The sequence below is a fragment of the Nannobrachium achirus genome (genome assembly GCF_963921795.1).
Source record: "Nannobrachium achirus genome assembly, chromosome: 13".
Lineage (NCBI taxonomy): Eukaryota > Metazoa > Chordata > Actinopteri > Myctophiformes > Myctophidae > Nannobrachium > Nannobrachium achirus.
The window spans coordinates 15970873-15995186 of record NC_137833.1 but is presented as its reverse complement, the minus strand read 5'-3'; the positions used below and the strand labels follow the sequence as shown (position 1 = coordinate 15995186).

The 24314-nt window shown below is 44.4% G+C and overlaps 2 protein-coding genes across 3 annotated transcripts in view; both read left to right on the top strand.

Annotated features, from left to right (window-relative positions):
- thada (THADA armadillo repeat containing) overlaps positions 1-16831 on the top strand; it is a 195239-nt gene extending 178408 nt beyond the window's left edge. The window contains exons 37-38 of the mRNA XM_080741000.1: positions 15405-15577; positions 16078-16831. Of these exons, the coding sequence (XP_080597126.1) occupies positions 15405-15577; positions 16078-16434 (530 nt within the window). The 3' untranslated portion in view covers positions 16435-16831. The remainder of the gene's footprint in view (positions 1-15404; positions 15578-16077) is intronic.
- A 2949-nt stretch (positions 16832-19780) lies between these two features.
- zfp36l2 (zinc finger protein 36, C3H type-like 2) lies at positions 19781-23246 on the top strand. 2 transcript variants are annotated; one of them, XM_080739746.1, is made up of 2 exons: positions 19781-20059; positions 20329-23246. In XM_080739746.1, the coding sequence occupies exons 1-2, from the start codon at positions 19970-19972 to the stop codon at positions 21601-21603; spliced, it is 1365 nt and encodes a 454-aa protein (XP_080595872.1). In that variant the 5' UTR covers positions 19781-19969; the 3' UTR covers positions 21604-23246. The 2 variants fall into 2 exon arrangements, with proteins under 2 accessions (XP_080595872.1, XP_080595871.1); XM_080739745.1 differs by having other exon boundaries at positions 20326-23246.
- Positions 23247-24314: the final 1068 nt, after the last annotated feature.

The window sequence follows — 24314 nt, the reverse complement described above, 5'->3', positions numbered from 1 at the left end:
GTGAACAAATCATTTTGTTCACGTTCACGGTATTGATCCGTTCAAAGATTTGTTCACGTTCACCGTTCATAGCGCGATCGTTCCGTGAAAAACACAATCGCGGGAAAACATTATGTTGCGAGTACAGCCCGCCCTCCCGTCCTGTGTGCCGGGGTCTATTGGGGGAGGGGGCGGGTGTGTGAACTAAAGTGTGAACGACACATTTCAGGGATTTGAACGAATCGTTCACAAGTCTTGCTAATGATTCGATTGTTATGAACGAATCACTCATGAACGACACATCACTAATGGATATCGCTAGCAGAGCGACAAAGACAATGGCCTTGCCGGAACAAGGCAAAAATGTGTTTGTATAGCGTTCGGCTATGGCATACATGGGCAACTGGCGGCCCGGGGGCCACATGCAGCCCCCACCTTCACTTTATGCGGCCCGCAGGTTAATATTGGAGTACTGATATATTATTTATTTCAGCTGTTACAATTCCAAACATGGAAAAAATTACCGGCTTTAATTACTTCAGTCTATTTTAGTAGCTAAATGTAGTATTAAAATGTTATTGTATTTTTTTTATGTCCAATGTATTTGTATTTAAGTTCATAAAGTTAACATAAGAACATATACATGGATTCAGGATTCCAATTCAAAAATAGCAAAAATAGCAGATCTACAAATGAGCTTGTAGATCGGCTATTTTTGCTACAGTATGTATATGCATTATGGCCCTCTGGAGTGAGTGTGAAAAGTAGTGGCCCTCTCCATCATCAAAGTTGCCCACCCCTGGGCTATGGCGTTCGTGCCATGATACTTTGCCTCTGTGTCACCTGTGCTCTGTCTGATCTTCTGTAGGCCACTATTGCAGGATCTCTGTATAAAAGTTATTGATCCCGATGAGCAGGTTGGTGCCTTGCATCTTTTTTCCCTGCCATTGGTGTATGAATGTGTGTGTGAATGGGTGAATGTAATGCAAAATCATTGTAAAGTGCCTTGTCTAAATGCACTATTTAAATGGGCAGTGTGTACGGATACAGGTCAGGTGGGCACAAGGGACATCTGGGCACCTTGATGTAAAATTGGCTATTTTGTCCAAAATGTTAAGAAATAAGATATTTGAAAAATAGTCTTAAATAAAAGGATGTGAACATGCACACTACATCATTATCAGACTTAATTTTATCCTTCGACTTCTTGTTTATGCCAAGAAAATGACAGATATACTGGTTTTGTTGCCATTTGTAGCAATTGTAGAAATATTAAACCTAGATTGTGGAATCTTTAAGCATGTATGATCATGATCATGTATACTTTCTTTTACTGACCATTTTTCAAATACTTTTTTTTCACATTTTGGGCAAAATAGGGGCAGAAATGTATTTTGAGGTGCCCAGATGTCCCTAGTGCCCACCTGATCTGTTACCGTGGCTACGCTGTCGCGTCAGGTCGCAAGCTTGGTCGGATAGCAGCGGTCTTGTTGCTGAAAAAGACGTCAAGCGATGTCCTATTTTTAGCACCATAGTATTCGTCTGTCTGTGTCGCTTCTCAGGTGCATTCAGCGACTTTTATCCTCACACCTTCCAACCGACTGATCTCCCAACTTCATTCTACTGCCAGTCTGTCGTAATGGGTAGTAGTCTGTTTGGTGGAGAGCGACCTTAAGTGTTTGAGTGCATTATGACTACGTTATGTGTACATCTGTGTGTCTGTCTGGGCCTCAAGGCCAGTCAGGCATTGTGTCTGCCAGCAGCTCTCTGTGAGCAGGGCGGGGGCTGGGCTTTATGACCTGCCACTGCAGAGTCAAGTAGCCGAGGTGTTAGGCTCCTCTGAACGGAGCGACAGCTCAGGGCCTTTGATATGGAGGACAGGCAGAGATGTGAGAAGAGGGATGGATCAGGAACAGCAGGGGAAAGAAAGCAGGAAAGGAGTAAAGTAATAATCCCCTTGGAAGTGCATGGATGTTACGCATCCCCTCTCTTTGAAAACCCAAAAAGTGAGAGTCCACAAAACAATTGAATGTGGATGTGACGACCTTTTATGCGCATGTACTGTTCTTCTTGAGATTATCCCTGCCTATCTACAGCAGGGGTTCTCAAACCTTTTAAGGCCGTGACCCCCAAAATAAACATATTTGAACTGGGGCCCCTGACAAGCACTTGGAATTGTAGGTAATACATTTAGCGTTACTCGGTTCCATATATATATATATATATATATATTATTGTTTTTCACAATGTTCTCCTCTTTCTTACTGATTATTTGCCAGTTTGGTATTAAAAAGGTCTTGAAAGTCCTTAAATTGTCACTTTATAAATGTGCAGAATCAGCAGATACCTACCACTTATACAGTATGTTGGGTTATTTACCGTTGAGTGAGAAAAGAAAATGACATTAAGCTAATCATCTGGGGACCCCACAAAATAATTTGGGAACCACTGATATAGGCTTTCAGTTATTTCATGATATGGGAAAAATGGAGCCAATGTAGATATTATTTTGTCACACTCTCTTCTCAATGCTTTTCATTCGTTAATTTATTAGGAAACATGGATTTAAAATGGATTGCCACTCAAAACTTGCACAAATAGCACATCTAAAATCTCTGCTTTGGAGGTTGTAGATGGGACTATTTTCGCTATTTCTGCAACATTGTTGTAAAATGAAGCTGTGCATTAATTCACGGGGGAAAAAAAGAGTTGAAATATGGAGATTACCAGGTTTCTGCCTGACGGCGACAAATTGTTAAGAGATGCGTGTGCGTGCGTGCGTGCGTGCGTGCGTGCGTGCGTGTGTGCGTGCAGCCGTGTGTTATCACATTAGGGTGGCCCAAGCTTTTCTTCCCAGAGCTGTGAACCACAGTGGAGCCATTGTCCCGGATGGGAAGATCAAATCCAATTTAACCCTGCAGCCCCCTCCCAACTTTACCATCAAATAGCTCCACACTAATTGGGTCTGAAATAAAACTCCATTCCCCCTCGCTGGACCTCCACTACAGTAACACTCTGACTTCATAGACAATAGTCACAGACCAACTAATGCTAGCGCTTCCTAGGGCTTTCAAGAATAGTGATTTTTAGTATTCGAATTATTCGACCTCAAAGTATTCGAATAGTCGAATATTCGACAGGACTGGCCAAACTGTCAAATTAAGTAAGCAAGAGGCAAGAATGTAGATCTTCTATTTTCACAATATGTATCTGCAGAACCGAGTCGCATTAAATGTAATGCCTACAATTCCAAGTGCTTGTCAGGATGGGGGTCCCCAGTTAAAATATGTTTATTTTGGGGGTCAGGGCCTAAAAAGGTTAAAGAACCCCTGGTATAGAGCATTAACAAATTCATCCAACAGGGGCATTTACAGCTCATTCTTATGACTTCCTATCTAGCCAAGTTTTATAAACTATATATTAAAAAAAAAAAAAGCGAATATTCGACTTTGGTGAACAACGTCGAATAGTGACTTTGATATTCGAATATTAAAATATTTGGTGAAAGCCCTAGCGCTTCCCAGACGTTTTCAGCTCATGACTTAAAAGATACAGTACATTATGGTCTCTCCCCGGCTGTGACAAACATTTGCAAAAACACAAATTAAGCCCCATTTCAGTCTACAAAGTTCACAATGTGTCGCTTTGTGATTGTGACGCACTGTGATCTTGTAGATTTGACTATTTTATATATTTTCTTTTAACTCTTTGACCGCAGTGACAAGTCTGTTAGTCATTTTGCACGAGGCTCACACTGCCATGACGAATGCTTGTCACATCCTTATCTGTGTATCCCTAAAAATTGGTCCACGATCCATTGTTTGGAAACCACTGGCTAATATCATGACAGGCTTTTCAACAAAACAACAATGAATTGCTTAGTTTAGCCACAGATGGGAAATGTTTTGGATGGGAGTGATGTTCTCTCTCTCTCCCACTCGCCTCTCTCTCTCTCTCTCTTTTTTACCTGGTTCTTTATGCATTTACTGTATGTAAATTCACAGGAACAACCAGGAAGTGTCACATATGGAATGATTAGTACTTTTTTTGTTTTCTTGTACTATTTATTTATAGGAGTGCACAGATGGAGATGTTGCACATAACGCTGACATCGCTCATTCTCATTGAACCATCGACCATCCTAAAATAACCTACATTATCTCATTCATGTCGACAGTTGGCTGCTGCAACTATGCCATTCATGCATCCTTTCCCCCCCTTCCCTAGAGTTAATTCATTTACAGTGGACGATCCAAATGAATGGAGGTGAATGGGTGCACGGCAGAACAGTAACTCATTAGACGGGTTAAATAGACTGTGTCCGCTTTCAGCTTGGAGATCCCACAACCATTAAGCCGGGGTTTGTGTTTATCGTTTTGTCGCGCACACAGCGCTGTCAGCGCCGCCGTGATCAGCTGTTGTTTGTTTGAATACAATGCGGTTTAGAGAGACGTGTTACTTAACAAACTGTAGACAGAAACTGGTGACACTGCTAGAGAAGTCTTCGACAATTACGAGCTCTTGTGTAAAATGTGAACTGTTCATTTGCTTTCCAGTGCAGTCTCAGCAGCAGGGGTGTCGCACCAAATTCTGGGCCCTGGGTACAAGGATTCATTGCGGGGCCCCCATGAATGTTCTTCATAGGGGGAGGGGGTTTAACCCATTTAGACTGGGAACGCATCATTACGCATTATTTTGTGCGTTAACTATTGAAAAATAGCAGATATACAAGCTCACAGCTTGTAGAGCTGCTATTTTTTGAAAATCGTGAAAAGTCTTTGAATATTTCAAATCCTTCTGAGGTTTTTTGAAAAACCTGTGTTTCTATGTCAGTGGTGCTCAAACGTTTTCATGTCAAGGACCCCCAAAATGATATGTATTTGGCCACGGACCCCCATCTCAAAATATTTAGTTCCAGGGACCCCCCAGAAGCAAAATTCTAGTTACAAATGTTGAAACGACTTTTCAAAAATAGCAGATCTACAAGCTGAGTGCTGCGCTGTGAGCTTGTATATCTGCTATTTTTCAACAGCTAAAGTATAAAATAATTAAGGCCCCTCCACCTTGGGCCCTGGTAACTCAGTCCCACTTTCCCCCCCTTGTGACGCCCCTGAGTCTCACCAGCAGCAGACACATGCCTCTGTTTGTTCAAATGGGCCCAACTGGTTCTCCACGCAGGTTAACCACTAAACCATGCTGTGTATACTTACTCGACCGGGATCGCTTCTTTTCCCTTTGACGCCAAATCTCTCTGCCGAAAACAACCGGTCTACAAGCTCACAACGTGTCTTGTTGTGAGCCTGCTATTCTCTGAATGTTCCCCCTAGACTAGGGTGACCATATTTTCAGCCGAAAAACCGGGACACAAAACGATGTTGCCTAAAACCGGGACCCTCAAAGCAATGCGCACGTTACCACGCGCGCGCCCATTCTCTAACGTTCGTGCACGCGCACATATGCACCGCAAGGGTTGCATGCAGGCAGTGAGTGATTGACAAACAACCTCAGCACGCAGTGTATTTGTTCATGTTTTCTGATTGTTTAGGTGAGCATTTCGTCATGAAAAGAACATGATAAATGTCTATGCAACCGCTGAAAACAGCTACTATTACTTTAATTCTGCCAAAAACTGGGACAATTTTGTAGTGAATGTTGAAAACCGGGACATATTAGTGTTTTAGAGATATTTGTCGGGACACTGGGACACGCAGCTTGAAGACGGGTCAGTCCCGGGCTCCCGGCCAGACCGGGACGTCTGGTCACCCTACCCCAGGCGCTAGGGTATACACTGTTAAAACATGGAAGAAATAATATTGAAGCCGTTACTGCCAGCTTTACATGTTAGCTTGACAACCACCCCATTTGTATTTTAGCCTTGACTTCCATGATATTCAGCCCACAAAGTACCACTGTAGTGTTATTGGTCTCCAGAACATCTCTGCAGGCACCCTGCTGAGCAGCCCTATTGACTTGCATTGAACCCATTGACTGGCCTCACTCGGGGGGGGGGGGGCTCAAAGACATCCGCTGTGATAAAGACTTCAGAATATTTTCATGGTAATGTAGACGAGACTTCAAGGATACTAGCTTCCTTCATTGCATAGCACTGCGGACGGGACTTCAGGATGCTAAGCTTCCTTCATTGCATAGCATTTATCTTCATGCTAATGTTTAGTGTCTGCGGTGGGTTTAGTGTACCGCTGTAGTGGTTATCAAAAGAGGGGTCCAGCCAGGGGCCCTCAGATTTCCTTGAGGGCAGGGGTCATCAACGTTTTCAGCTTAAGCACCCCTTAGCTGAGAGAGAGATGAAGCAGTGACCCCTAGATTCCATATAGTTTCATCGTTTGACAGCACAATCATCAGTGTATTTTAGATTCATGTCAATTTGTGTTATCAGATATTTAACCACTTGAACCGTCAATACTTAATAAACTTGACATTTCACTCTGTACTTAGTCTGCTCTTTTTTCTTAGGGTTCAAGTGGTTAATATAAAAAAGGAGAAAAAGGTTTCTATCACACAAAGATTTGAAGGACCCCCTGTAGTAACTCTGAGGACCCCCTTTTGAACACTCCTGCTTGAGGGGGTTCCAAATGGACCCTTATAGGTCTGTATTTCAAGGACTCTTGTCTGTTCACTCTCAGCCCCGGAGTTACTGTATGGGAGTCCTTGAAATTAAAATGTTTGAGGGCCACTGGAGCCGTACAGCGGAGGCTAGCCTGCCCTGCCGGCATGGGAGGCCCGGCTCGCTCTTCCACGCTCCCTGGTTCTCGCCACCCACTGGAGGAAGTCAGGGCCGTAAAGTTTGTGTTTTTATTTCACACCTCACTCACACAAGAACACACACACACACACACACACACACACACACACACACACACAACTCTTATCTCACACCTCAACGCTTCCTTGCCTCTCGTCTCGGCTCCAACTGTACTGTCTGCACTCAGGGGCGTCACACCAAATTCTGGGCCCTGGGTACAAGATTCACTGCGGGCCCCCCATGAATGTTAACTATTGAAAGATAGCAGATATACAAGCTCACAGCGCGGCACCGAGTGCCGCGCTGCGAGCTTGTATATCTGCTATTTTTGAAAGTGTGCGCAAGACACCTATGTTTCTATGTCAGTGGTGCTCAAACCTTTTCATGTCAAGGACCCCCAAAATGATATGTATTTGGCCACGGATCCCCATCTCAAAACATTTAGTTCCAGGAGCACCCCCCAGAAGCACAATTTGAGTTACAAATGTTCGCTTAAAAAACACTATTCAAAGATTTGCACACATTTTCAAGACTTTTCAAAAATAGCAGATCTACAAGCTCGCAGCGCGGCACTCGGTGCCGCGCTGTGAGCTTGTATATCTGCTATTTTTCAATAGCTAAAGTATAAAATAATTAAGGCCCCTCCACCACCTTGGGCCCTAGTAACTCAGTCCCACTTTCCTACCCCTTGTGACGCCCCTGTCTGCACTATACTGTTTTTGAGTGTTTGACTTTGTACACTCGGGGTGGGTGTGTGTTTGTGTGTCTGCTGATTGTATAAGCACCCCGTTTATACGATCACACGTGAAATCCCATACTGTTGTATACCCGGGCTCACAGGTCGGGGTCCTTGTGGTCTCGGTGCTTTTGGAACACAGGCCGTCTTTGTCCCGGGCCGTGTGGACTAAAGGGTTAACTGTGGAACAGCTAGTCTCGCTATACGAGGGCAGGTGTAGCGCAGGAGCCCGTACGGTGGTCCATCCGCAGGTTAGAACACCCCCCCCCCCCCCCCACCACCACCACACACACACACACACACACACACACGCACACACACACACACACATGCAGTCCCTTAGTTGTGGGCACTGCATGGGCAGGGGTGTCGCACCAAATTCTGGGCCCTGGGTACAAGTATTCACTTCAATTATGATGTGCTTTAACTATTGAACAATAGCAGATATAGAAGCTTAGTGCCACGCTGCGAGCTTGTAGATCTGCTATTTTTGAAAAATCTAGAAAATTTGTGCAAGTCATTGAATATAAGGTTTTTTGAAACCCCTATGTTTCTATGTCAGTGGTGCTCAAACCTTTTCATGTGAAGGACCCCCAAAATGATATGTATTTGGCCACGGACCCCCATCTCAAAATATTTAGTTCCAACTTCCAAGAACCCCCCAGAATCAAAATTTGAGTTACAAATGTTGGCTTAAAAAAATACACATATTCAAATATTTGCACACATTTTCACGACTTTTTCAAAAATAGCAGATCTACAAGAGTGCCGCTCTGCGAGCTTGTATATCTTATTTTTCAATAGCTAAAGTATATAAAGTATATAAAATAATTAAGGCCCCCCTCCACCTTGGGCCCTAGTGACTCAGTCCCATTCCATTGTGACGCCCCTGCACACATACACCCATGCAGTCCTTAGTTGTGGGTGGCTGAGTAGAGGAATGGGGTGCAGGGGAGAGAGGAGAGGGGGGGGGCTGACGGAAACTCCCTCTGAACAGGATGACACCAGAGGGAGTCGCGCCACGGATTTTTCTCATTTCACTGCACGCACAATGGCGTAAAGTAACTAAGTACGTTTACTTAGAATTTTGAGCTATTTTGTACTTTACTTGAGCATTTCCAATTTCCAGTACTTTTACTTCTACTCCACTACATCTCGGATCCAAATATTGTACTTTTACTCCACTACGTTTTTTTGAAAACTTTAGTTACTAGTTACTTTGCAGATATAAATTATAATATTATAAAACATACATTAACCACTTTAGCCCTATTTTATATGGTGGCTATTTGAAAATAGCCAATCTACAAGCTCACAACGCATCAAGCTCACAGCGCGTGGCGATGCGTTGTGAGCTTGTAGATTCTGCTATTTTCAAAAATGTTGTACTTTTACTTTTGGTACTTTGAGTACATTGTGATGCCAACTTTTACTCAAGTACATTTTGAATTCCGGACTTTTACTTGTAGCAGAATATGTCTATATTGCATTATTGATACTTTTACTTACATAAAATATGTGAGTACTTTTTCCACCACTGACGCGCATGCACGCGCGCACACACACACACACACACACACACACGCACACGCACACGCACACGCACACGCACACGCACACACCTCCGAACCCCCTCCACTTCTCTGAATGGGTTATCTGACACCCCCCAGCTGCACAGGCTCAGGCCAGGCTTTGCTGAACACCAAAGCTCTCCTGCTCCTCTGTTTCCATCGCCCTCCCCTCCCTCCCTCCCTCCCTCTCTCTCTCTCTTTCTATCTCTCCTATTTTTAAACTTTTTTTTTCTTCTTAATTAGTTCCAGGGCAAGTCCTTGCCACAGATCGATGTCGGGAATTAGCCGCAGCACGCTGTTCCCGCCGGAATGTCTCATCCACGTCCCTGCTCTGTCTGTGTGTTGTATGTTGTCACATGCAGTGGTTCTCAAAGTGGGGTTCAGGGGCGTCCACGTTTTTCCCAATGACCCTAAGCGCGACGGTGGGGGCGCGGGGGGCTGCAAGGTGGGCTTGTTTTTGATGATGACAACGGAGGCGCGCCGTCTCAGGCGACCATGAGCCACGTGAGACACCGCTGAGCGAGCGATATAGCGAGAGAGTCGCCATGTCGAGCGGTGCGACGGTCGCATGAGCCGACTCAGCGCCGTTATTGAGTTATGTGCCGATATGGTCAGAATAGTAAATCTTTTCCCCCTCGACTTTCGGCACCTCCACATGCTCCAAGTGAACACAGCGAAGCGCTCTCTACCTCCTTGCCACCACTGGCCGCCACCATTGTGCTTAGGGTCCTTGGGAAATGCCAGGTCGCGGTCCAGGGACCCTCAGTTGGGGATCCAAGTGGACCCTTACAGCCCTGTAACTCGTGCCCTGTGTACAAATGGAACCAAATTGGTTGCGTTTGTACACTTAATGTACAGTTAATGGGGGTCCTTGAGATTTTAAAAGTTTGGCAACCACTGTCGGAGCACCATGCAGCTAGATAGTGGATGCTTCGCCAAGCTCCATCAGCACACAGTAAAATCCTCAGTGTGATATTAAAGGGGGTGTAAGGGATATTTATTTATCTCTATGTAGAGTGTTCAGTAAAAGAGGACTCTCTGTGTCTTCGACTCTGATACCAATTTTATCCATACAGAACAAACAAATGAAATTTGAAGTGATTAAAGGAAAACATTGGAACTGTGTAACACTATAAATTAAAGCTAATATAGTGTGTGGTTCTCTCTACTGGTATAAAATTGGTAATATTTTTCACTAAAGAGCTGGAAAGATGGAGAGACCCCTGTTCAGGGTTCCCACGGTCCTGAAATTCCTGGAAATGTTTTGAAATTTGACAAATATTTTTCCAGTACTGGAAAAGTTTTGGAATCTATCAAAGGTCCTGGAAGGTCCTGGAAAAAAATGGCAAGGCATTGTTTTTTGGTTATTGATTTTGTTAACTCATTACTGCCACCATAAATCGGTGGCAGTAAATGTAAATTCTGGAAAGGTTTTGGAAAGGTTTTGGAAATTCATTGGTAAAAATGTGTGGGGACCCTGCCTGTTACTGAACAAAGAGGAATGAATGATAACTTGGATTTGGAATAGAGTAGTGTATAGTGTAAAAAAAAGAAAAGAAAAACGATTTTACACTTTTTACATTCCAAACAAAAAGCCCTTCAGAAGTTGAGTGATGTGAATGTTATGTGGTGCCCACAAGTGGCAATGCCAAGGGTAACGCTTGTCCCCCAACACTCCTGCCCAGCCCAATTCCATTATTAACGGAGTGCCAGTGAATGTCAACTACTCAGCACACCCACGTCCTGCCCAAACCCATTCATCTGCCAACTGGAAGCCATTGGTGCTCATATTGTCATCTTAACAGAGATAAGATTGTTTGATACACACACACTGATATTCAACATGAACAATAGCCACTTAGAACAACACACACACACACACACACACACACACACACACACACACACACACACACACACACACACACACACACACACACACAGACCAATACAAGACCGATAAACAGTGTGAAAGACTATCCCCTTGAGAAACTGCAGTTGCACTCGCTGAAAGCTGTTTCTTTTTGTCTTTCTTTTTCTTTTCTTTTTTTTTAACAAAACTAAATTGAACGCAGCTAATGTTTCCTATTATGTCCCTCAATGTTCTGGCTAGGGTGGTCTTGAAAGCGCTGGTCCGAGGCCAGCGGTTAAGACTGCAGGCCTATCCCTGCGCCGGTCGAACGGACGGACGGCTGGCTGCTCTGGCATCGGGACGAGGGCCTGTCCCAGAGAAACACTGGGAGGCTCTCGCTAAAGAAAGGAATTTGTCACTCAAGCTTCCGCGCTCTTAAATCTCCTCTAATGCAGTGCAATCAACGGCTCCCTTCTCTCTCTCTCCTCGCTCACACCAGAGGCTCGGATTCTGGACCTCCCATCTGAACAAGGAAAAACCATCCATGTGCGTGCGTGCATGCGTGCGCAAGCGTGCGTGCGTGCGCGAAAGAGAGGGGGAGAGAGAGTGTGTGTGAGAGAGAGGGAGAGAGTGTGTGTGATATGGGTATGAGTGATAAGGGTCTGTGTGTTCGTACTCTACGTACGTACGTGTGTGTGTGTGTGTGCGCGCACGTGTGCGTGCGTGCATGTGGGGTTCCGTATGCCCCCCTCCCTCCTTTCTGCCCATAGTGGCACTAGTGTCTCGGCTGTTGGCCCTCAAAGCCTTTTGAAGTCTCTGGTGTTATCTTGGTGTCAGCTGTGGTGAGGGTGGTCAAGGCGGGACAAGTCTCTCACTCACACACACATGGAGTTGGTGTTGCAGATAGTTGCTGCACGGACAACTGGAGTTGTTAAATGAAGTCATGCTGTCTTGTTTTCCCTCCGTCTGAGTTGTGTGCTGTCCCACTCGCACTTCCTCGACTCTCATAGACGACATTGAGAGGCCAGCCGTGTGTGTATGTGTGTGTGTGGTCACTGGTCTGTCATACGTAGAATAATATAACGAGTTATCTCTGCTTATATTTAGTTCTGGCTGTTCTGTGGTTGACTGCTATTCCAATGCTATTAATATCCTGTTTGTGTTGTCGATAAACTGGATGACTGCACGATTTTACACAGAAAGTAATCTCTCTGTCTCTGTCTCTCTCTCTCTCTCTTACGAGACAATATTCCTGAAATGTGTTTATTTATATCTCTGCTTATACTGGTATCACATGGCTTCAGCAATAAGATAAGATGAGTTCAACCTTTGGATCAAAACAAGATAGTAAATAAGACCAAATACAATTCTGGGCACAGACAGACTATCAACAGTGAATATATATCGTTTGATAAATATATCTGGATGAATATGTACAATCTATGAACAGTCCATGAGTGAATATAAGTACAGTCTCTCAATAGTTATCCTTAACAGGCATCTGTCAAAATCCAAGAAGAGAGTGCCAAAGTCCATGCAGGACTCGGTATTCAAAAGTCCATAGCACAGTGCAGATCTTAATCACTTAAATCCTCTATAATTAATCAAACTGAGTTGGCTCTGTACTTGATACTTTCTTTCGTCCCCTCTACACCAAATATCTTTGCCGAGCAGATCTACAAGCTCACGGCATTTTGCAACGTGGTGCGTTGCCCTCAACAGGATTGCTAGGGTTCAAGTGGTAAGTTCTTCTTGTATAGGGGTCAAGCTTGGTTGCGGAGCCTGATGATGACTACTGGCACAGGACTGGCCAAGGTGTGTGCGTGCGTGTGTGCGTGTGTGCATGCGTGCGTGCGTGCAAGCACACACATGCCTGTCTGTGTGGAGTGTGCTTGCAGCAGAATATTTTTGCCTTCACACACACCCTGATGGTGGTTGGTTTATGAGTTATAGTCTTGTTTCCCAGAAGGCCTTCCAAAACCAAGAGCAGAGCGCATGCACGTGTACACAGACACACACACACACACACACACACACACACACACACACACACACACACACACACACACACACAATCTGGAACATAAAGACAGCCATGCATCACTCAAATATCTCCACTCCACATTGATCCAGGCTCAGACAACAGATTGGGTGCAGATTTCTTTACCCCAGCAAGTCTGACTTTGTACACGTACTGTCAGCGCCCAGGGGCGTCACAAGGGAGGGGGGGGGGGGGGGGGGGGGGGGGAAGTGGGACTGAGTTACTAGGGCCCAAGGTGGAGGGGCCTCAATTATTTAATGCTTTAACTATTTAAAAACAGCACATACAAGCTCACCGAGTGCCGCGCTGCGAGCTTGTAGATCTGCTATTTTTGAAAAGTCGTGAAAATGTGTGGAAATCTTTTAAGCGAACATTTGTTACTCAAATTTTGCTTCTGGGGGATCCCTGGAACTAAATATTTAGATCCGTGGCCAAATACATATCATTTTGGGGGTCCTCCTTCACATGAAAAGGTTTGAGCACCACTGACATAGAAACATAGGTTTTTCAACAACAAATCTTGGAACGATTTGAAATATTCAAAGACTTGCAAAGATTTTCACGATTTATCAAAAATAGCAGATCTATAAGCTCACAGCGCGGCACTCGAGCTTGTATATCTGCTATTTTTCAATAGTTAAAGCACAAAATGTGAGTAAATCCTTGTACCCAGGGCCCAGAATTTGGTGCGACACCCCTGTCAGCGCCTGGTGCTGTATGACTTTCTGGGTTAGCAGAGGAAGGACTCTCAGCCAAAATCACACATTCCTCAGTGCTGTATCACAAGAGTTTATCACGCCTCTTCTGCCCTTTTTTCTTTCTTTTCTTTTTTTGGGTCACTTCTTCACACATAATATCTCCCATCTTTTCCGGTGGAAATGCATACTTTAGTTTTGGACTGCCTGCTTGTCTGTGTATCCGTCTCAGTCCTGTTTATCTGTGTCTGTTTGTCTCTCTCTCTCTCTGTGCGGGTGCATGGCTTCAGACAATGCTTACTAATCAGCCTTTCAGTGTTTTTTCAACCAGAGTTTAATGTCAACCAGATACCGCCATCACGATGTGGCAAATTAAATCAAAGGTTTTATCAGTCGAATGCACAATAAACAGTACAGTAGGTCAGTAATCATGACTTTCAATGGAATGCTTGTTTTATACATGCTGTGCTAAAGTACACTAGACTATAATAAAGTATAACTATAAATAAAGTAAGATTCAAAGTAAATTGCTGAAAATAATATACATATGCACTGAGAAGAGTAATTCAAGTGAGTTAGCCTTTTCCACTAGAATACTAGCCTCGGAAACCCAGGCTTTTATTTTGGCGATAGGAAGAAAATATACTAGAATACTAGTCAAAATCGGAATCGGCTTCATTGTCACATCACAGGTTTACAGGTGTAAAATCATTTCTGGGAGAAATTATTTTCTTTTTTTGGCATATGCAGTGGAGAGTGATTCCCACATTGCCCCCATTAACGGTTAAGTACCGTCATGTTACAGTTCCATGGTAGATGAATAATACAGCAGGTACAGCACTTAATGATCATGCAAGAGCAGGCATTTGGGGACGATAAAATATGTATTTGGGACAGACAGACACCATACATATCCATCTGCAGACTGGCTAATGTAACTCTCTGCTCTCCCTCGCGCCCTGTTTTGCTACTGTATAACTTGCGTCGTAGGTTGACACTCCATCTCCATGTTGCAAATATGCATGTAAAATATATATATTTCCAGCTAATATTTTAGTTATTACAACATTGCTCTTAGGAAGCAATTTGTTTCTTTGAAACAGGGGTCTTGAATGTTTTCAGGCCAGTGACCCCTTACTTGAGAGAGAGAGATGAAGCAGGGAGCCCCACAACCTCTTCATAGATTCCAGATAGTTTAGTTGACAGCGCAATCATTCGTGTATTTTGGATTCATGTCCATTTGTATTTTTCAGATATTTAACTACTTAAACTGTTCCATACTTAATAAACTTGACCTTTCTCTCAGTACTTAGCCTGCTCTTTTTCCCCTCTACACCAAACCTCTTTGCCAAAAATAGACAATCTGCTATTTTTGGCTAAAGTTCTCAGAATATATTATGGACGCTGGGGTTCAAGTGGTTAATATAAAAAAGGAGAAAGGTTTCTATCACTCAAAGGTTTGGAGGACCCCCTGTTGAAGACCCTTGCTTTAAGAGTTTCATGTATATATAAAAATTACCCCCCCCCCCCCATTTATCTGTTTACCCTCATACCACCTGATGAAGGTGCCCATGGGGTTAATATGTCATTTAAGCAAAGCTCCCTGGGAGAAAGATTGAATGTGTGGATATTCTCTTCCCTTTGTTCCATGTTGACACTAACTAAATGTAACCTTGCTTCGGTTTATGGAATAAGGTTGTGTTACACATACATATACACACACGTTGCATGTGAGTCATTATCTGATCCGCCGTTGTGTTTCCACAGATGCGGCCAGTGTGGCGGTGTGCCCTCCAGTCGCCCTGGACACCGGTGTGGGCCTTCTGTGCCAACTGTTGTTGCTATGGAGGAAGGTGCCAGCGGGCACCCTCACCCTGTGTGAATGGCTGCTGGGAGAGGAAAGAGACGGCACGACGGGCACGGATGAGCCTGCTTGCCTGGTGAGAGCAAGTTATAGAGACACTTTTTGACACGTTTAGTCGGAATCGTGCTGGTGTCCTTATCCTTTACTTAATTAACACTCAGGATTTCGCAGTGTACGTTCAGGGGTACAACCACACATTGGTTTCATTGTAATGCACTACAATGACATCAGGGCCTAAGGGACAGTAACATCAGGGTTTAGGGGACAGAGTGCTTAGTGCGGTTAATCTATACAGCCTATAGTAAACTATAACATATGTGTTGTAGACAAAACTCTGTGTTATAGCATATTGATAGACAAAATTGTGTGCACATCTCAAGCCTATATTCAGGCCAGGTGCTGGACATCAAGGTATCAGATAATGGAAGGAGATGAATGCCCGCACGCTGTTTGTATGCTCCAAAAACTCACTTTTATTATAGGCAACTGAAACTTTTCGACCTTACTTCTTCATCAGGCAAAATCAAAAGATTATAGCAAATTGCCCCTTTGCTGTTTTTTCACCTGACTTACTAGGATGAAGAGGAGTTCCTTTTTGAGAAGGGGGACTTGAACCTGTGGGCCGAACCAGTCCAGTGGGTCAAACTGTTGCACAGACACCTCGTCTCGCTGACCGTCAACCACACCCAGAGCCAGGTGTCCAGAGCACCAGACCAGGCCCTGCTCCACAGGCTGTCAGCCCAGGCAGAGGCCCAAGTCCTGGGCTCCCAGCGGGCCCTGCAGGGCCTCTCGGCCCTGCCCCAGTTCTCCTGCACCATGGAGTACGCTCGCCTCACACTCAGGCACCAGAGAGCCAATCTGGCGCTGGATGTGTTGGACAGGCTAAAGAAAATTAATGAACAGGCTATTGAGGACCAGGAAGTATTGATCTAACTTTATTTTTTGTATTATTATTTTGTAGTAGTAGTATCCAGGGAAACATGACTGAGCATGGATGTGACAGCAAAGCCCTGTCTCAATGGTATAATTCCACATTATTCAAATGTGGGATTCTGCTCTGTAAAAACCACCAAGTCTTCTACGGTTGATTACAGAGCAGTTCCACCGGTGTACAGAACTCTCAGCTGTAAGGGATTAAGCACCACTATTCGGGGTGCTTAATAATTTTATAATAAAAGTGTTTTGGATCAATGGACTCCACAAGGTCAGTCTCAGAAGGGCTGCTAGGCTCTCGTTGTCACTCTGTGCCTCCTACAGTAATTCTCACAAACACTCTCCTTTAGATTTGATTATCGAGTCTCTCGGTATCTTCTTTAATCTTATTTTAATTGTAAGTTGCTTTTTATAGCTGTTAATCAGAATGTACTTGTAACTGCGTGTTCTCTGCATGTTGATTTTACTGCTTTTAAACACAATGTACTTGTGTGTCCTCGGACCTCTGTTTTTGTTTTTTTACAAAGTAAATACATGACATTGTCTCACATTAAGATGCCTGTTGGACCGCTTATTAGTTATTACCTGTGTGTGTGCGTGCGTGCGTGCGAGCGATGCTGGGTACAGAACAGTCAGGCAGGGTTTTGAACCAAAGTGCAAAGCCATAACATTCATTCATCCCAGCATAGTATGAAGAAAAACACCCGCGGCTCCATTCTATCTCCTGGAGTGTGTCACATGAAAAATATCCATAGTATTTACATTCAGCGCGAGGAATCGTACACACACACACACACACACACACACACACACACACACACACTGTACCATATTAACTTTTATATTTGGCTAACGGGGATCTGAGGTTTGGCCAGGACAACACAGTGCCTGAGGCCCGAAAGGCAAGAGTCTTCAACGGTGTAATTGTGCAGAGGCGAGAGGGCTTTTATGGTCAAAGCGTGGGGTTGTGAAAAGTGAGCCCCCCGTTTGTAGTCGCCTCACTCGAGTTGTATTTCAGCCGTGCGTCTGTCCTCTGCTGTATATTTATGCGAGGTGTTATTTTCCTGCAATATTTAATTTACTGCAGGAGTCTTCCCATTGGACAAGGTTTTTACGCTTCCCTCTAGTTTCCCCGGTTACGTAATTAGGAGGGCAGCACAATGGGCTAGTGTCCTGTGTGTGTGTGTGTGTGTGTGTGTGTGTGTGTGTGTGTGTGTGTGTGTGTGTGTGTGTGTGTGTGTGTGTGTGTGTGTGTGTGTGTGTGTGTGTGTGTGTGTGTGTGTGTGTGTGTGTGTGTGTGTGTGTGTGTGTGTGTGTGTGTGTGTGTGTGTGTGTGTGTGTGTACTGTACAAGTAAGCGGACATGAGTGTCTGTACTGAGTTTGTGTGTTTGTGTGTAATATGCCCCTCTCAGAGAGCTGTACCCTCTCTCTCTCTCTCTCTCTCTCTCTCTCTTCGTCTTGGTAGCAGTGTGTTCCTTGTTACAGTAAAAATGACGTAATGTTTTGGAACAGCCGAACATCCCCCAGTAAAAACACACAGCCCGTGTGATGGGAGCGCGGTTTCTGCGGACAGGGACATGTTCAAGGGATTTCTCAGGAGACGAGCCCTCGCCGTGTCTGTCCTTCACATTAAACTATTTATCATCGCAGCGCTGAAATAGGCTGAGGGCTGCCCCCAAAAACACTAATTTTAGGGCTCGTGGTAGTAGATCCTAGGTCCTTATGTCACTTGTTTTTGACTGTTGCTATTTTGCAGCTATTTTACAACTGTATTATGTTAACAGTTCTGTGCTTTAAGACAGTGGTTCTTTTTTTATTTAAAGGACCACCATAACTCTGAGAGTGTACAAAACCGAACCAAATGGACCCGTAAAGGGTCCATTTGGTTTCGTTTTGTACACTCTCAGAGTTACAGACCTGTAAGGGTCCAACCCCTTCAAATAACCCAGAGAGTCCCTGGAAACATCAATCATGTTTTTATTTTTTTATGATCATGCTGACAGCATGATCATTCTTATATGGAAAAGCCTTGATGGTGAGCAAAGTCACAGTAACCCAGCAATTTATGGTGATATGTGTTGCAAGGCATTTTGACACACTGCTGACCAAAATATCTGCCTTGGAGAACCCTAATATGCAGTTATGTACTTTGCTGCCAAATCTGCAGTCTTTCCGCATTGGTTTTGAAACTTGACATTAAGTTTTAGAGCAGTTTGACATTTTCAGTCTGAACATTCTACCCCTCTTTGAAAGCGGGACATGGGCAAACCTGTGGCAATCCCTTTGAAACTGCTCTCATTTTGACCTTTTTTTTCTTTCTTCACATTATTAAAGTGTTGACTGTGGAAATTGGCTGGGATGAACCTTTAAATGGTGTGCAGAGTCTGCTCAGCAGGTGGCGTTTCAGTCTGCCAGATCATTCCTGCATTTGCTCTCGGGGGGGCACTGTTGCTCCGCTATTTCAGTGGAAAGCAACATTCCTTCAGTCTGCCTGTGTGTGTAAGCGTTTGCAGCCGCCGGGGGGGAAAAACAAGTTTCTGTGAACTAAGGAGGAGAGTGGCTGGAATTGATTTATAGAAAGTAAACTTTTTTTGCGTTTGTGCGACCGTCGGTAGATTTAACACGCCGTATTCTTCACGCTGTATTAGGCATAATAAATGCCATATAATGTTATTATGATGATCGCTCAGCTCATTTTTAATGTAAAGATTTAATAAGTAGGTCATATGAACACTGTCTGCTATATTTCCATGCGTAGTATATAGCCTACTGGAATAGGTTACTGTTTCACTGTGGAAGTCGATTATGCAACCACTGGAGTCTAAAAATTGTACTGCACTCTGCCTGTACTCTCCTCTCTTCATACTTGTGGTCTCACCCTGTCCACAGAGAGATGGGGGGGGGGGGGTGAGCTACGGAGGGGAGGGGAGGGGGGGTTAACTTCCATTATAAATATATTTTCCAAAACGTGAACATTAAATTGTACTACATTCCTTCGCAGCAAGAGTCACCCAACCGCACACCCAAAAGCAAAACTAACTTCCACAAGTTCGTTGTGTGATTAAAAAAAAAAAAAAAAGTTCCTCTCTTTTTTTTCTTCTTTTTTTTTTAAAGGGAGGGAAGGTGGGGTGGTGGGGGGTTAGTATTACAAGGCGGGGTGTAAGAATAGGCGGCCAACCACTGAATGGAAGATTTTGGAGGAGGAGAAAAGTTTGGTTACAACTTTTCAAGCCCTCTGACGCCCCTCCCTTCGGGATCTTGAGCGCACGGAGCATTTATATACATGTGCACGCATAGCGCCGTCAGTGAAGCACTCTGGCTCAGCGCTTCTACAGGGGAAAAACATCTACAACTACACAAGAACACAAAGCTATTTCCACCCCCTTTTTCCTCCTATTCTCACCGCCCGCCACCACCACTGGACTTGCAAAAAAAAACTTTTTTTAAGAACTTTCTAAACTTTCCCCCGAAAACCAGTCGTGGCACAAACTACTCCAGTCGCTCCGTGCGCACTAGGATCCTGGTTGGTCCTCCATGAGAGAGATAGAGCGACATCAAACTTCGGGGAACGAGATGTCTACGACCATCCTGTCCGCTTTCTACGACATCGACATGCTTTACAAGGTAAATGTTGCTTTCATGGACCCGAGAACGATGACAGCCCTGCCCAGTGGGAACGCAATTGAACGCGGCTGGATTGCTTGATTGCCTCGCTGAATGTTGAATGCAGCACGGTCCTTGTTAGTTAGTTAGTTAGCAACCAGCCATTATTACCACCAGCCTGTTGCTTTGCAGGCAGCGCCATGTACAGTTTAGTAGTTACTGGCATGCCTATTGAATTTGATTTCTTAAATTGCATTGCTAATTTGTATCCTCTCTCTTCTCCCCAGCAGCAAGATAAAAGCCTGAACATGAACGCGATCCACATCAACAGCATGCTGGACAAGAAAGCGGTGGGCGCTCCGGTGAACACCACGGGCTCCAGCGGCTCTTCTTTCACGCCGGGATTTTTCCGTAGAAACTCGACCAGCAACGCGGACTCGATGAACAACGGCAACAAGTACTCCTCCATGGGCTCCTACAGCAGCAACCTGAAGGAGAACAATGTGCCGAGCTGCAACAACATCAGCAGCGCCACTGCCCTCATGAACAAGGAGAACAAGTTTCGCGACCGCGCGTACAGCGAGAACGGGGACCGCGGGCAGCAGCAGCAGCTCCAGGTCCTGCAGCAGCAGCAGCAGCAGCAGCAGAAGCCCGCCTCTCAGATCAACTCCACCCGCTACAAGACCGAGCTGTGTCGGCCCTTCGAGGAGAACGGGGCGTGCAAGTACGGCGAGAAGTGCCAGTTCGCGCACGGCTACCACGAGCTGCGGAGCTTGTCTCGCCACCCCAAGTACAAAACGGAGCCCTGCCGCACCTTCCACACCATCGGCTTCTGCCCCTACGGCCCCCGCTGTCATTTCATCCACAACGCCGACGAGCGCCGGCCCGCCCCGAGTAACGCCAACATGCAGGGGGAGCCTAAATCGGCTCGGGACCTCTGCGGCTACCACGGCCAGAGGGACGTCGTCCTGCAGCAGCAGTCCGCCTACAGCCAGAGGGACAGACCAAAGCTTCACCACAGTCTGAGTTTCTCCGGCTTTTCCAGCCACCACGGACTCGAGTCGCCCCTGCTGGAGAGCCCCACGTCCCGCACTCCGCCGCCGCCCTCCACCTCCTCCTCCTGCTCGCCCAACTTCTACGAGGACGTGCTGTCGCCCAACACCATGTCCTGTGTCAACAGTGCCTTCCCTTTCCCCGGGCAGGACCTAAAAGCCTTACTGGCCCCGCTGGCCGTGCACAACCCCAACAACGGCGGCTACCACGCCAACCACTCCTCCAACGGTGCCTACTATGGGAACATTCAGAGCAACAACATGTGCCCCCCGTCGCCCACGTACAACATGAGCCACTTGCAGCAGCTGCAGCAGCTGCAGGCCCTGCGGCGCCTGAACGAGTCGCCGGTGTTCGACCCTCCTCCCAGCCCGCCAGACTCCCTCTCTGACCGGGAGAGCTATGCGAGCGGGTCCCTCAGCTCTTCTGGGAGTCTCAGCGGCTCCGAGTCCCCGAGTTTGGATGCTGGAAGACGTTTGCCAATCTTCAGCAGGCTGTCGATTTCAGATGACTGAATCATCCTATTTTTTGTTCTCCTTTTCTTTATTTCTTTATTATTTTCAGCGGATGAAAAGTACCCTTGACCTGGCATTAGTTTTCTTTTCCTCTATGTAATATGATAGCTGTATAAAAGTAGATAGCAACAGAAGGCATTCCATCAGTGCCTTGCCTAAGGGCTGCACTTCTTGGCAGTCCATTTGCTCTATCAGGCAAGTCACACTTTCCTGGGATAGATTTGTAACATGACTTGACAAGAAGAGACTGTAAGCGGTTTCAGATTTCCTCCATCCTGCCAAGAATATGCCTTGACACAAAGTAACATTTTTTTTCCTTTCCTTCAAATATTGTTTCTTTTTTTTTCTTTCATGAAAGCTTCAAGTTCCATTCCAGAACTGTATTATTCTGTCTCACAGCGCCACCCAGTGGTTATTTTGGTTAGTCTAAGTTTGTTGCTTGGTTAAAAAGCACTCTTGAGTTTGGTTGTTTGGGGAAATCACTGCTCATGGTTGAATATATATTTTTTTAGCTGTTTTTTGAGTGATTACATAGCGGTGCGTAACTGGCTATGGACTATTTAACTTATTTATTATCTTGTGAAAAAGTATAGGCTACATTGGTAATTTGTGTCCATACTGTATTTATCAAGTATGATGAAGCAATAGATCTATATTCTTTTATGTTTAAATTATGATCGCCATTATTAATCTGCATAAAAGTGGAGTGTATGTTCTTTTCACAGTAATATATATATTGTTTTTTTTCTCCTTTTTTTTTTTTGTAACTTCACTTGGTTATTTTTATTGTAAATGAGTAAAAAAAAAAAAGATCTTAATTTAAGAGAACGTATGTGATATTTATTTCATTAATTTTGTTTCCTTGTTTACGTTTATTAAAGTTTGCGTGGTTGCTGTTTTTTGCTCCTGAGGTTGCGTGTCAGTTGCTCTGTGGAAGGCGTTTTTGAGAAATCCCTATTTAGATGTTTCAGTAGAATGTATAAACGATGTGGTTGTACAGACCGTCCAAACCTTACTTTTTTATGACTATCTAGATCAGACTTCAGTGACAAAGAACCCAAGTCAATAAATTAACCAAAAAGTATTTTGTTTTAGTTTTTTTTTTTTTTTTAATTTTGTTTCTGTTTTGCACGAGGTCACACTGTGATTCCAGCCACGTGCTAAAGAATGTAGCAATCCCTTGTGCCCCAGTATTATTGTTGTAGTGCCTATGGGGTTCACACCATCTTGACATGCCTTATGATTAACCAAATAAAGTATTTCTTTTCCTACATGTTATCTTTTTACAGTTGAACTGAATGTAGTGTTGGATTCCGAATTACGTTTGTTTCTTTTTTCTTTTAAGGTTGTTACCACTCATCATGAGACACTCTTAGCGCAACAACCGTAAACCTTTTCTAAGTCCCCCATATTCCCCCACACTTATTTTGATTTTTGATTTCCCTCTTTTTCTTTTCGAGATTGAATTGAGTCTGAGTCTTGAGAAATTTGCTGGATGGGGAAAGTGGTTGGACATGTTTGGTTTGTACATAGTAAGGTACAGGGGATGCGCACTATGTACTTTTTGACTACTTTATCAGAAGTAAAGCTTTTTGAATGTAACAAACGGACAAAAAGACAACATAAGTTGTAATATAATTATTTTTGGGGAGTCGGTTCACTACAAATTGAGTGTGAGACTGTTAACTTTGTACTGTACATTTTTGTAGTTCTCCCAATAAATCATTTTGGAAAAAAACTGCATGGTACTAATTACATGTTTCTCAAGTTCATATCAAGACACCTGGTTTCCTATGAGTTTGATGTTATAGGGTCCCTTAAAACACTCCCTATTGTTTTACATGTCTTTACTCACAGAAACACTAAGTTAAAACCAAGTATCTTCTCTCTCACATGAGAAAAGGTCTCGAGATGTGTGTATCCAGTCTATCCCTCCCTGTCCTTGACATGGGCCTCCTCGATAGCAGTTGAGCACAGTAGGGTCAGAAGACCCAACCCTTGGCCTGTGACAATACTTGGCTCAGGGCTTTATTTGGCCTGTGTAGGCCCTTGTCCTACACATTCAGTCAGTCACAGTAGTGACCAGTAGCATTTTCACTTAGTTACAGTGAAGATATTCAGTCACGAATCCCGCCCACATCCTTGTACATAGGCCTGGCCATATGGTTAAGTAGTATGAATGAATGATTATTACAAATCTCAAATAGGGCGGGAAGAAACGCCACTCCTGCAATATAATCTCTGCACACTCACAAAGAGACTCTGTGTATTGTGTTGCGTAATCTCCCATTTTAGCCTGTAGTCAATGGTCCAAAACAATGTCTGATAGCTCTGCAATGTCTACAAACTTGAGGTAGGAATGGTTACAATAAAATTGGAAACGAAATGTGAGCCAATCCTTCCCCTTAACATTGGGGAAGTGAAAGTACCGGTAGGTTTGAGTGGGTTGGTGTCAGACATAGAAGTTGTATATGTCTAGTTGCCCTTAGTTAATATTTAATCTGTTGATATATTGTGCATTATTGTCATCTCCCCTGACCTAGTGAACATTGCCCCCCTTAAAAGACCTCCCCATTCAAGAAACGCAGCCACTTGAAGCCTTTGTGAGAGTGAAGGATTAGGGCCAAGCCCTTGCCTCTGTGCTGATGAACATTAAGCCATGTGTTATAAGACAGCTTACAGTCAGTCCACCTGTTGATCAGTGTGAGAAC

Coding starts and splice junctions, on each gene's coding strand:
- zfp36l2 (XM_080739745.1), top strand. CDS start 19,970: ATGAGAGAGATAGAGCGACATCAAACTTCGGGGAACGAGATGTCTACG. Junction 20,060..20,325: donor ACATCGACATGCTTTACAAG/GTAAATGTTGCT, acceptor TCTTCTCCCCAG/CAGCAAGATAAAAGCCTGAA.